The sequence below is a fragment of the Trachinotus anak genome, unplaced genomic scaffold (assembly GCF_046630095.1).
Source record: "Trachinotus anak isolate AG129_WGS33_773 ecotype Australia unplaced genomic scaffold, CSIRO_AGI_Tana_v1 ptg000013l, whole genome shotgun sequence".
Classification (NCBI taxonomy): domain Eukaryota; kingdom Metazoa; phylum Chordata; class Actinopteri; order Carangiformes; family Carangidae; genus Trachinotus; species Trachinotus anak.
The window spans coordinates 12,832,709-12,846,868 of record NW_027273864.1 but is presented as its reverse complement, the minus strand read 5'-3'; the positions used below and the strand labels follow the sequence as shown (position 1 = coordinate 12,846,868).

Genomic DNA, 14,160 nt, shown 5'->3' with positions numbered 1-14,160 from the left:
TAACTAACTAACTAACTTAAACATTAGTCAAAAAGTCTAACAATAGCTTTAGCTTGCTAGCAAATAATTCCATAACTTGTTGTCTATACTCACTGATAGTACTGTTTGGCACAGTGGAAATACATTAACCTTGTCTTGTGTTTGGACGAAAAGAATTTGTACCATAAAACAGTGTCATTTAAACAGTCTATTAAGAAAATATCCCTCTTCTTGAATGTCAAAGCATCAACTTTTCTTCCCCTTCTCTTTTTTCTTCACACCGACAAAACCACAGCCCCGCCTAATTTTATAGGACGAGAGCTATACTTCCCACACCACGATTGGTGAAACGGTATTTGAATGACACGCATGGCACCAATCGGCTTTCAGGACCGTTGAATGTGGGCGTATTTTTTCAAATCTATAACCAATCAGTTTCATGCCTCGTAATGAAGGCGGCCAATGGTGTTGGTTACTCTGCAGTGTATCCAATCAAAGTCAAGTCATGGGTCTTTTAAAGATAGTTTCAGGAAGTGCCCTTAAATACCAGGAAGTTGTAAACAAAGCTGACAGCTATTCAGTTAGTTGTTAACTGCATCTGAATGGATGCTGGGCGAGTCGTGTAAAACAGGCTAGTTATTCGCCGATATCGTGAAACTAACAATTATACAGCTAAGCATTTTCTTTTATACATCGTCTCACGGAAATATAGATTTTTCCGTGCGTTTGTTCATCAAGCTAACGTTAGCTGCCTTCCGTTTTGTCGTTAGGGAAAAGCTAACGTTTGCACAAGGACGTTGGGGCTAGCATTAACGCCTGCGAAGTTAACGTTAAATCGATTATTATAATCGTAAATTGAACGGATAGTGTGCAATATCGGTGCCCGATTCTTGTGTTTTCTTTTGGTTTTTTTTTTTTTTTTTGCTGTATTTGCTGTCTGGGGACAGAAAGAGCGAGAGAGTTCGTCCATTTTAGCAGGACAACAATGTCTACATCCAACGCCAATTTCAAAAACAAGTGTGTGACACAGGTGAACTGCATCTTTTGTGACAGTCTGCTCTGTACGAGAGGCATGAAAGCGGTGCTTCTTGCAGACACTGAAGTTGAGCTTTTTTCGACTGACATACCTCCCAATAGGTAAGTGCTAATGTCTAGCTAGCCTTTGTTTATATCTGCTGTTGCTGCCAGGGCGAAGTGTACTGGCGTAATTGTAGCTAACTGATATATGGAGAGACACTGTGATAGGGGGGACATAGTATTGATACCCAAACGGCCATTAACAGGGTTTGTTGCATGAAAATGTAAAATCAGTGTGGGTTTTAATCTTTCATGGCCATGTTTGTTTCTCATTACACGCACCCTCCCCCAAGAACTGTTGACTTTGTGGCCAGCTGCTACTCCACTGAAAGCTGCAAATGCAAACTGAGAGACATTGCATGTCTCAAGTGGTACGTAAAGCTCTTCTGTTGCCTGCAGGGTTTACCTTAGGAAGACCATCTGCTGATGTGTGATGTAACTAAAAAAGCACAGCAAGAACAGTTAGCACAACAAACAAGCATATCCTACCTCTATAGGTGTTTTTCATAGTATACACCTGTTGAGCTGCAACTAACAATTCTTTTCATTGTTGATTTAAATGACGATTGCTAGACTGTTGGTCTATTAAACATAAGAAAATAGTGAAAAATGTGCACCACAAGGTGAAATCTTCATTTGCTTTGCTTTGTCTGGCCAACAGTCCAAATATATATGAAAGAAATTCTGATATTTGGCATTTGTTTCTGATATTAACCCAAAGCTTGGGTTTACAGTGAGGCTTTATGGAGCCTCTTTTGTACTCCCAGGCTTTTGTTGTTGTACACAGGGCAAAAACAAATATGTTAGATAATAGACGCCCACTAGTGGAGTTAGCACTTTTCAGAAGTGACCCCAGTAAAGTGCTGACACATGTTCCTTCTTTATTCTCTCGCCCTCCCTCCCCCAGTGGTAATGTTGTGGGCTATCATGTTGTGGCCCCATGTAAACCTTGCCTGCTCTCCTGTAACAACGGTCATTTCTGGATGTTCAATAGCGATGCCGTGTCCACTCTCAACAGACTGGATGCGACAGGTCAGTATAAGCTACCATTTGATACAATTGGAATTTCAGTCTGTTAATTGCATGTTTATAAGCCTTGTCACCTTCCAAATGTGTCTGCAGGTCTTAATCTGCTCCTGTGGGGAGATCTTCCCGAGCTTGATGACAGTGAGAACGAAGAATCAGAAACCCCATCAGAGGAGGAGTGCATTAGGTAGAGAGGGAAGTGGACAATGTGAGAGACCTAGAGGGCCAAGATTTAAGAAGTGGAGTTACAAGAGTGTACAAACCATGCTGAGATGAGAGAGAAAAAGAGAAGCCTTAAAGGGTAATTGAACTGAATCACAAAGGGTTAAAAAGTGCTGCTTTACTGCTCTGCATGACTTAAAATATTAAACCATGGTGCACTTCTCTCCATACCCCAAACAGTGATGTCACTCCAGGCGTTTTGCCTTTTACAGTTGATGGAGAGCACCTGTCTTGACATCACTGATTAAGGTGTGGGCATAAACACATCATGCTCCACAGTTTGAAGTTGGAAGTAAGAAGTGTTTGGCCCTATGTAATTCAGTGGTGAGTTACCCTTTAACCTGTGACCATGTCTTCTCTCATCACTTTTCACTGTTTAAAGCACAGACACACACTGTCACACACATGCTTTTCTCTCTTTTTCTCCTTTTTGTATATTTGCGTGGGCTATTATCAAACATGTGGCTGAAGTAGACTGAAAATAACAGACAACTAGAGTCCTTAATCTAGTGCGTTCTACTTTTCATTAGAGTCTCCATTAAGTTCATGGTCTTGATAAGCCTCATGGGACATTGGGAGTGTGGTATGATGAGTCAATGGAACTTACCAGTGAATGCTGTGCTTTTTTTCGCGCTGTTTAAGTTAAGTCCAATTTTCTGATAAGATGACCACAATTTACTTACCTTTTTTTAATGGCAGTTCTACAGAAATCTGTACATTGAATATGCTGTAATAAGCAGAAACTTCCATTAACAGTCATGTCTTAAAGGCTTGTATTCTCTCTGTGTGGCTGGGTGCTGACTGAACATTTGAGTGCTTTTTGAAGCCTATGGATTGGAGAAATAGCACAATTATTGAATGATATATATATATCTATGAGTTTAAGGGCGTATTTGATTTAGGTTACCTTACAATCTGACAAACTATAAATCATATGTTTTGATAGGCTAATATAGTGTTTGTTATACACCTGACAGCAGCAGTATGTGTTTAACACCCAGATGAATCTGACTGTAGCAGTGTGCGATACTAACATGCTAACTTATGCATAGTGCGTGCTTCCACAAAGGCCTGGAGCAGCCGAAATTGAAGTCCTACTTTTGTTAAGAGTTCAAATAAAGTAAAATGTTACTCAATCGATGATATAGGAAAGCTAGAATGGAAATCAACAGAGGCGTACTTTTGTGCCACTTAAGCAAAATTATGAAAACAGTTCTAAAAGGATTTCAATGTCCATGCACTGTTTTTTGTTACACCACTGTTCAGTTTTATGTAGCAGCATAATTGTAGCACCTGAAGGGAGAAAAAAAAACAAAACTCCAAAGAATCATGGAACATATCGATATTGAGCTGGCTACTCTTCTAAAAAGATAGTTACGATATTTTTGGCCAGTTTATAAAATAGCATTACACATTTTTAAGTCATTTGTGGTGAAGTTAGGCTTATGTCAGTGCAGCTGGCCACAAAACTCTCAACCCTCAGTGTTCTATTGGCCTTACTGATGCTGTGATTGCTGACAAAGAACCTTTGTTAAGCTGTGGACCCGGAGATGATGCTGTATGTTCGTTGGTCATCACTAAATGACCAGGCCTTCGTCAGCCTGTTGTGCCAGACACAAGCTTCAGCATCCTCCAGTCATAAGGGACTTCACTCAAATCAGTCCTTTTTTGGCAGTGCCATCCTCGAGCTCTTGTTATTGTTACACTGCTGTGCCCTTCAAATACTATGATCCTGTCTTAAAGTAACAGTCTTTCTGTCAGTGAATGAGTTTTGCCTGTATTCTCGGCAAGTATTGTTGAAGAAGCAAACGTGGAATGTCTTACCTGAAGGAAAAGGATAAAGGAAGTTGGTCTTTTTGAATCAATAATTGGCCTCTGTGTTTATCTATGCTATAGACTTTAGTTGTGGGAAAACACACATAGAGGAGGAAAACTTTGTCCAGAATTTCACGTCCTTCACCTTCAAAGTTATAACTGACGGTCTTCTACACATGCACACCAAATACTGTCTTATGTGGTAAACTGATAGGATACAATGCATCAGCTTGGTATTTATTAAATCCACAAACCAAATATCTATAACCACATACTTCCTTTCTGTTTACAGACTTTGTTTACAAATGCGTTGGTTTGTATTGTGCTGTAGTACTTATGTTTTTGTTCATGTATTTAATATTTCATTTGTGACGTAGTGCTTTGTTTTGTACGTTAAAAGGTTGGATGTGTACAGTTTTACCTCCTGAAGGTATCACTTGCAAGCTTCCTCTGGCTAGGACAATTGTCAAATGATAATCAAAAGAATTATTTAAATGGCTGTTTCTGACGTGAATAACTTTGATTAACATGCCCTGCTGAAAATGTATATTTTGGAATTGCACTGAAACTGCATTGGTAGTTTGAAAAAATGATTTGTTGTTTTGTATGCTTGTTAAATTAATAAACTTTTTTTTTTTTTTTCAAAAATACCTGGAATTCTCGGTACATCTGGTTATTTTTTTTATGCTGCTTATACTGGGGTCCACGGAAAAATTATTATGGACAAAACTCAAATTGCATGATCTATGAACCCAAGTTTCACTGCAGAACCTCATGAAAAAGTTATTGCAAATGCCTTCTGGTTTTAATCACACTGTTGTACACATAAGATCCTTTTTTGTGAATGAAACAAAAATGTCAATGCAAAATGTTCTAAACATTGCTCTACATTGTACTTGGTTTTCCACATCCAACACCATCAACACATGACCCTGAGTTCTCTCTCACTGACAATACAGAAATGACTCTTCAGTTTTACCTATGGCTGCAATTCATGAATTACTCTTAGAGGGCTTCGCAATTTGCACAACATACTTCATCTCTTCAAGGATGGACAGACATGCAACAGGTAGTTTGATTGCAATATTGGATAAACCAGTGAAGTATAATACAAAGCACATACATTAAAAAGTAAATGTTACATGCAATAAATCTAACAGTTCAAACCAAAGTGTAAAACTCCCAATTCCTGCCCCCCAGCATCTTTAAATTAATCAGATGTTTAGCATATTATTGGTGACTGACATTGATTGAAAATATACATAATCTCATTGGTGGACATTTCGATTCCACAATTTTCATTATGATGCTTGAAATACATATATTCTAGGGTCAACACACCAAGTGATTAAACGTTTAGAATAAAGAAAGTGGATAATTATCTCCCCAGCAGGAGACCTTCATTGGTCTCTGACCTACAGAGTTTGTGTGGATTTTTTTTAGTCAGTTCTGTTGGTGTGTGCTTCTTGTGTGTTGGAATTGGATCTTTTGATTCATGCACTATGCAGATTTATATTATTCATCAAAAAATCCACTGTCGAGACTGAGATTTTAGCTGAATATTTTTGAGCCATCCACACGCATGTTATGCGTATATCTTTTGTTTTGGAAGTGAGTATTTTCCTACTGTATGGGCAGCATCCATGGATGTACTGAAAACATAGAAAATTCATGTATCATATATATATGTATTAGAAAACAGCTAGTTGCCTTTGGCATAAAAAAAGCAACAGGTAGTTTCAAAAGATCTGTGGCCCTGTACATTGTGTTCTTTTCATAACCGAGTGTGTGTTGGTGAACATACAGCAAGGAGAAGAAAGTCCTTTTTTGGAATGATCTTACCGACGTTTAGACATGTGTTTTACACACCTTCCTTCTCAGGAATTCTCTGCTGCTGTTGGGACATGTACAGGGCAATTTAGGTAGTGATGGCAAGAAAAATCAGAAATAGTTGTGGCTTGCTCTGTGTTTTTTATTAACACAGTTTGCTCTGTGTTTATAAAAAACACAGAGCAAATTACAAACCATGCCAACACAACATCAGCTCCATGTGTGTGTCTTATCTTTCATCCTTTCCCAATCTGTATCAGCCAGTTCTTTCCTGTGCAATACAATAACGTCTCCACAGACTTTCCTGCAAAGAACCAAAGGTCACGGTCAGGAAAATCATGGTTTGGATGTTCCCACTCGCCTTCAACATGACTTACTGCTGTAATGGGGAACTATATTCTTGAGACATTTTGTAATCATGAAGAGAAACACTATCAACTAACTGTCAATGCTCCCTCAAGCCAGTGGTCAACAGGAGAAGAGTGGTTGTTCTAGGCAGCTTCGAGATATGTGTATGGAAGCCATTGAATAAATGTGAGGCAGAGGGGAGGCCTTCCCTACAGTAAAATAAAGGATAAATGACACTGAATATGCTGCCTCTCTACCTTAGTGACTGCCACACTGGTTTAAAAGGCAGAGAATCAGCTTAAAGTAAGATTTTCATTTAAATAACTGTCTTTTAAATCACTGTCTATTGCTGAACAAGGTAACATGATAGTGACTGAGCCAATAAACCATTGATGGAATTATACCTTGCATTTTATGCAGTTTTATGAACTGTCTGGGTAGCGGGGCACACAGGTGTGACTCAAAAACAAACAAACACGCAATTACCATGTATCACCATAGGTGTCACACAACGGAGATCTTCAAGATTGCTACTTAAAATAATAACATGTTAAGTCTAGCAGGACGGCATGAAGGTCCTGTTCGAATCCTGGGTCTGGGGCCTTTCTCTGGGGAGTTTGAATGTTCTCCCTGTGTCTGTGTGAGTTCCCTCTGGGTACTCCAGCTTCCTCTCACAGTCCAAAGACATGTACATTAGGTTTTAACACAAAGCTTAAATCGAAGCATTTTCAACGTGGAAAGCTAAGTTCAGTAAGGACACAACATCATGAAAGAAATTGAATCGATTTCATATTGTATATAGTTAGAGGATAACCAATGTAATTACACCCAAGACCTTATCCATTAAGTTTTGACTGTTTGAGTGGTGTTTGTAAGACTTTTGTAAAAGCCCAGGATTGTTATTGGCCATAGACAGTAACAGGATTAATAAGAAGATTACATTTAAATGACAGAACAGTACAATCGACAACCTATACTATTTTTCTTGCATTTTTCCTTTAGCTGAACCATGTCACATGTTATCTATGCAGATTAGTGGTTCCCAACCTGGGTGTTGGGATCCTTCAAGGAGTGCAGGGTAGGGGTTGTGAGTTAACTGACAGAATTCGTAATAAGAAAATATTTGGGTCTTATCTCAAATCTTTGCATTTTTTTTTATTACAAAGTAATCAGTAGTTTCCTTCTTCATGCTTCCAGAACTTATTGAAATGAAAGCCTTCAGAGGCGAACATCACTCTTTGGTTGACAAATTAATTAAATCCCTTTAAAGGTCGTTGACCTAAAAGATTGGGAACAAGAGTCTATCACAGTATGAATTGAAAATAACATAATCAGGCAACCTGATAGCTTAGTGGTTAGGGCGCATACCACATGAGTGCAAACGCTCATAGCAGGCGAGTTTCTGGTTTGACTCTTTCCTGCATGTCACCCCCTGCAGCTTTTCAAGGCTGAAATGAGCCTGTTTGTGGTTTCCTCAGTAAAAGCAATGACTTCAAAATCCTGTGCTCATAGTGTCAAACATATCATCAGAGCAGCCGATATCAGAGGATGACTATTCTTGAGTTACACACATCCGCTTTGAGCTGAGAAGGAAACCAGTCAGACAGGTATGGGGATAATATGGCAGCTGTTTGAGCGAACTGTGTGTAAATGGTGGACAGGTGTGTGGAACACAGAGCACCTAAGAGGACATGTGCACAACTGTTTAACATAAACAGCTGCCAGGTGTATACACAAAGCGAGGATAAGGTGGCCTCTAGCTGGGAACAGATAATTCAACTGGCATCATCGGTTTAGGATATGCTGATTGAAACTTAAACACACTGATTTGCAACAATAACATATGCGCCCACTCAGCATTATTATGATTTTTTTTTTTTTTTTTTTTTTTTAATGAGAGGATGTTCACAGACACTTTATCTTCTTAAGTAAACTTGGAAACAGACCTTTTTCATGACAGCATTGTGACTCATCAAGAGGCACAGGTGTAACTAATAACACTAATGACAGTGTGTCCAGTTTAAACATCCTTGTAGTCATGGTAGCGAGAGACATCGTGTAGGTAATGTAATTCATTACAGGGTAGAGAGTCTGATGTGGAAAATAAGGCCCTGTCCTATTCTAATATTCAGTGCCTCGGGTATAAGTAGAGCAGGGGGAACATAATGCTTAATCAAAATAAATAAATAAATAACAACAACAACACCCAAGTATGTAATTAAGCGAACATATTTCAAAATCTTTCCACGTTAAAACAAATTCATTTTGCCTGGTCCTTGGGTAGCTGCGTTCACAATAACATGGTCAAAATTAGGCCAAATGAATCTGTTTAAACTCAATCAAAACAAAGTCACTGATATAAGAGGAACGTTTTAAAGACGTCTGAGTTAAAAGTGCAAACAGGCTTCCAGGGAACAATCAGTTAGAAAGCATTCCTACTGGCTCAGCACATCCCCGACAGGTGTTTTCAATCCCGGCTGGTCAGACTGACTCTGAATACAATCACATTTGTTCACAAAGACTGTGTATTTATAAGAATGATAAAGGTGTAATTTGTACTGCTCCAACAGGTGAAATAAAACTAACCAGAGAGTGTGTGTGTGTGTGTGTGTGTGTGTGTGTGTGTGTGTGTGTGTGTGTGTGTGTGTGTGTGGGGGGGGGGGGGGGGGGGGGGCAGTGTGTATATTGCAACACAGTCCTAGAGGTCTAATCTGCCAAAAAACAGCACAATCATCTTGTAGCCTCATTATTACTTATTACTAAAGTCTGACCTACAGTTTTGTGTCATGCTACGTTAACACAGTATGTCAGCACACAATACACATCTCGTACCCCCTGAGGCTCAGGTGGAAAACCTCAGAGTGAACACTCTGGCGCCCTCTGTTGGATATGAGGTGAAACTACACACACAGAGGACTCCGCAAGAAACAACCCATGACTGAGGATCTAGGTCATTCAAGTTTTTCTATCATATTATCAGTTACATGAACATAACATTTGTGTGTTATTATAGATGGTAAATGTGCCTCGTAAAAAAAAAACAAAAAAAAACAAACCCAAATGTATTTAAGTCATAAATTCATTCATATGTCAGTGAATTTATAATTTTACGAACGTGCAAACTAAAAATAGACTGGGCTCCCATCACATGACGTTACAACTATTATTTTATTTTAATTGACTGTTGATGAATGTATTTGTATGAATGTGTGATCCTCCTGAGATTAAGGAAGGGAACACAGATGTTTTTTGCAGCTTTAGTGGTCACAGCTATGGCGATTTATAAGGGAAAAAAAGATGATGCTCTGACACAATTGTGATTTAAATCATGTCAGCCTTTGACTTTCCTATAAATCAATGTATATGGTGGAAAGTCAAACTATGGTTGTCATGGTTACCGGAGTCCAAGCATTTTGGCCCTATGCTCAAGACAGTCAAGAGTGGACAAAGGAACCAACCGTGATTAGGAACAAAGGAATCTACAAATTAAGAAATACAAAAATTAGTACATAAAAACACATGTTTGCCACAGACAAATATAAACATGTAAAATAATAATAAGAGTGCAACAAGACATTTCAGTGGTAAACTGAAGAGCAAGGACTGAATGGATATTTAAATAAATGAGGAGGGGAGCAAGCGAATAAAGAATTTAATGTTGATGAAATATAACTTATAACAAAGATGTAGCAGCTCAGTCTACAGAAAAAACATTATCAGTGCAGATACACATTTTACAAGAATCTCGCTGTTATTTGTTGTTATTTGGAAAATAAAATTGAGAGACTGAGGTTAGTGGTTATGATGCTTGCTGCATTTGACTTTGTTCAGCTGGGAGCAGTGAGCTCTTTTCTCAGGCCTCAATGTCCCTCAGGTCTCAATAAACATAATATTCTAATTAATATTGAAAGCCAACTTTATGAAAGTCAAAATAAAACAGTAATAGCATTAAACAATATAAAAACAACAACAACAACAACAAAAAAATTCACCACTGACTCTAGTAATCCTGGCAGAACATGAATGTCAGAAAACAATGTAATACATCTATCTACCGAATAAAGGCTGGAAGAAAAAGAAAATTGTATTCTGCCACAGCATTGGCAAAATTACATATTAAAACAAACCCATGATATTCACAGAAAACATACATAACCTAGATGTTGTTTAGTTTTTGTCTGCTGTTAGACCTTGTATTAAAAGACCAATTAATTCTTTGCTTCCATTGGAGTCATGGATTGTACTTTCAAGGTTCATTAAGCTAAAATCAGGTCTCCAAACAAATTTACAAGCGACTGCTTATAAGCTTTGCATAATGAAAACAGTTAGCCTCATTTGCAAAATGCTACCAATTGTGTTTTCTTAAAATTGCTCTGAGAGTTCAGGGGCTCTGCGCAGCCAAAGATACTTTTACCTCTTGACACTAGATGGTGCAGTTGTACCACTTATGGAAGCTCCCACCAGACGGCCAGGGTACACTGGCAGCTAGATGCAGCGCTTCAGTGTCAAAGAAACATCATCATCATCACAATGAGGACAACTAATTAACTTTGAAAAATGTATATTTATATTTGCTGTGTCACTATTAGTAGTACATTATCTCTGGAATGACAAAAAAACCCCTCAAGGACACATTTCTTTCTTACTAGTGACTAAAACGAAAAGCCTGGTTACTCATGAAGAGAGATCGTGTGATCTATAAATGTTTTTAAAAAAGATTTCACTCAGCTCGAAAACAACATTTTATTCCAGCCATTTCAGTGGACTGAACTAATTTCCTTTTTACGTGAAATAAAAATTTTTGCATTGAAATACTCCAAATGTCATTATTATACTTGCCAGGATGAGGATAAGATGAGGATTGCCATCAAATTAGCGGTCACCTTGATCATCAGAGGGAACAGAATATTTTATAAGGAATATAAGTAGGTTCATAAAGGCTCTGCAGTCTGTCATGGTCATCTCCTGATAATAGACCTAAAAGGCTAACGTCCAGCTTTGCCTGATTATGCATATTAATGACACCTCCAGAATTCATCACAAAAATCTTTTTTTTTGTTGGGTGAGGAGGGCAAACTGTAATAAATGGTTGAATTTATTCAGTTAAGGAATAATCCTTTTAATCAGGAGAGGAAACTTTCATGAGACTGGTAGGCCAGGCTGCTTGAATTCTTAAATAATTGAACCAAATCAATTTTATATGTAATATGATCACTTAACCACGAAAAACAACAGATCCTTTTGGAACTAATGAGCCCATAAGCTTGAGAACATTAGCTTTATAATTAAGGGATAATAAAAACAATTGCTTTCCCATGCTTGGTCCGGGGAAACAGAGCTGCAGGTTCTATATACAACAGTGCAGGTTTCCAACATCTAGGCTGCCTACTGGCCCAGCATTATACTCTGAGACAAGCTGCAAAGGGCTTTTGTTGAAGTGCTCAAGATAACACAGAGAAAACTTCAAACAGGCATCTTATTGTGTTCGATTCTTCTGGGCAAGCTGATTACAGTTAAGGATAAAAGTTGTTCCTATATGGTAAACTAATGCGGAGAATCAGAGAGCACTAATTAAGTCATGGGGGATCGGAGGCGGTCGGCATGGATGTGTTCCCCAACGCCCAGACCATAGGGGTTTAGCGGGAACTTTACAGCCCAACAGCAGTCAGCATCAAACGTGTTTATTGTCAGCTGAATGTCCGGTAAAGGCATGAACCGCTGGATCTGCAAAGCCACCTGGGAAAAAGAAGCAGAGGCTGCAGCTTCTTAGCCTGGGCACTGATAGGCTTGTCTATTCCCCTTTTTTCTCAGCCCCCCCATTTCACTGCCCCTAGCAGAGCTTAGAAATTTGCACCAAATGCCATGTGAAGAGAAAACACACCCACTGACTGTGTTTCAAAGCATAAAGTGTCTTAGTTTTTATATTGTCCCATGTACACAGAGGTGGTGTGAAGCATCTCTATCAAGAAATCTATACAAACATTTAAATACATGTTAACATAATGAAACACAAAGGGAAATTCCAAAGTTTGCTGTATTTCAACCTTTGGTGTAACTATTTTTTTCTGGTTACCATGAAGAATAAATCTGACTTTATTGTTTTGTTTTTTTTTTCCATAGTGCAATGAAAATTAGACAGAAATAAAGAATTAGACTTTTAATATCCCCTGTAAAATCTGACAAATTGTGAAGCTATGAACCTGTATTTCAGGTCAGTGTCAGTGTGTTATATCCAATTTTTAAATTTTTTTTAATTTTCAAATACAAATAAATGGAAATTGCACAGAATGGATATCATTAACTTCATGATCACAGCTCAATAGCCGGCAAGGAAGCATTGTCACTATTGTTTATTGTATGACCTCGGTAGACACTGAAGAGACAGAACTTGTAAAATTGTGTGTGTGTGTGTACTCTGATGTTTAAGTAAATAAGTGAGAGTGTGTGTATTCGGTGTATGTGATTTACTGATCGTGTCTTTGCATTGGTATATCTTACATGAATATGCATCAGCTGGTGCAATGTCACATCATTGACAACTGTGACTGACCACGTACATACACATGCGTGCACACACAAACACACATAAATACGCACACACACACACACACACACACACACACACACACACACACATTGAGTTTAAAGGGTTTGGCCTTTCTTGGCTTTTCTTTTCATGCTACTATCTTTGTAATTTGTCCTTGTGTTAGCCTGGCCTTTTTGTGCACTTACATACCTCACCTGTCATTGCTCCAAACATCAGCACCAGTATTAACAAAAATGTTTAAACATACTTACACACATTCAGTTGCTTGTTTCTCGTTCCAATCCTGTTCATCTGATAAAATTACCTAGTCTTTGTTATATTAATGGGAGTTATTCAACTACAAGCATATTATATTTGCATCTTTGCATTATATTGCAAATTATGTATGAATGAGCATCTTCTGCAACGGGGAGGACGGGAGGGAGGGAGGGGAACAGGGTGGGTGGGGTGGGGGGTTGGGGGGGTGGGGGGTCAGCAAGAAGATTATTAACAACAATTTAAACAAAATATTGAAGTGTTTTTTTTTTCTTTTACTAGAGTAGCAATGTTGTGCCCGTTTGTTGTGATGCACACCCACACGTTCACATGCATCTATATGTGCACGCACACACACGCACACACACACACACACGCACACACACACACACAGATGCACACTTTTCGTAACCCCTTTTCTCATTATTGGGAGGGCCTGTCCCACTGCTTGTAGCCACCTGCAAATTACAATTTAGTACTCCAAGAGTTAAGACTGTGTTCTTTCAACCAATTGTGTGTGTGTGTGTGTGTGTGTGTGTGTGTGTGTGTGTGTCGGGGGAGGGGCAGAGAGAGTCTGGTAGAAAACCTTTAATCCGGGTGCTGTCAGGCCCAAACCCGGCTTGACGTCCCATTGATGTGGAACAGAACAAAACACAGGGCCCCTTTCTAAGCTCCCACTGGCTCACTCACACACATGCACGCAGGGACACACACACACACACACACACACACACACACAAACACACACACACTGGGCCCCCACTCCAAAGCCCCCAGCCCGGGCCCCTGCTCCCTAACTGGGAAGGGCATTCCTCAGCCTATACACATGCGTGTGCATACGCAAAATCTCTAATTCTTTCATGCGTGCGTGCACAAACACGCGCATACACACACACATACACACACACACACACACTCACACACACAAACACACACACACACACACACACACACACTGACCTGAAAGAACGCAATCTTAACTCTTTGAGTGCTGTGCTGTAATTAGCAGGTGGTAACGTCTTAAAGGTTTCTGCCTCTACTATAGGGTGTGTGCCCATTCA

General features: G+C 39.0%; 1 protein-coding gene across 1 annotated transcript; it reads left to right on the top strand.

Annotated features, from left to right (window-relative positions):
- Positions 1 to 520: 520 nt before the first annotated feature.
- LOC139630925 (protein FAM72A) lies at positions 521 to 4,771 on the top strand. Its single transcript, XM_071494783.1, has 4 exons — positions 521 to 1,116; positions 1,350 to 1,427; positions 1,964 to 2,088; positions 2,179 to 4,771. The coding sequence occupies exons 1-4, from the start codon at positions 965 to 967 to the stop codon at positions 2,271 to 2,273; spliced, it is 450 nt and encodes a 149-aa protein (XP_071350884.1). The 5' UTR covers positions 521 to 964; the 3' UTR covers positions 2,274 to 4,771.
- The last annotated feature ends 9,389 nt before the right edge of the window (positions 4,772 to 14,160 follow it).

Excerpts from the sequence above, each read along its gene's own strand:
- LOC139630925 (XM_071494783.1), top strand. The coding sequence starts at position 965 with ATGTCTACATCCAACGCCAATTTCAAAAACAAGTGTGTGACACAGGTG. Across the intron at positions 1,428-1,963 it reads GACATTGCATGTCTCAAGTG|TGGTAATGTTGTGGGCTATC; the intron begins GTACGTAAAGCT and ends TCCCTCCCCCAG. Across the intron at positions 2,089-2,178 it reads CAACAGACTGGATGCGACAG|GTCTTAATCTGCTCCTGTGG; the intron begins GTCAGTATAAGC and ends ATGTGTCTGCAG.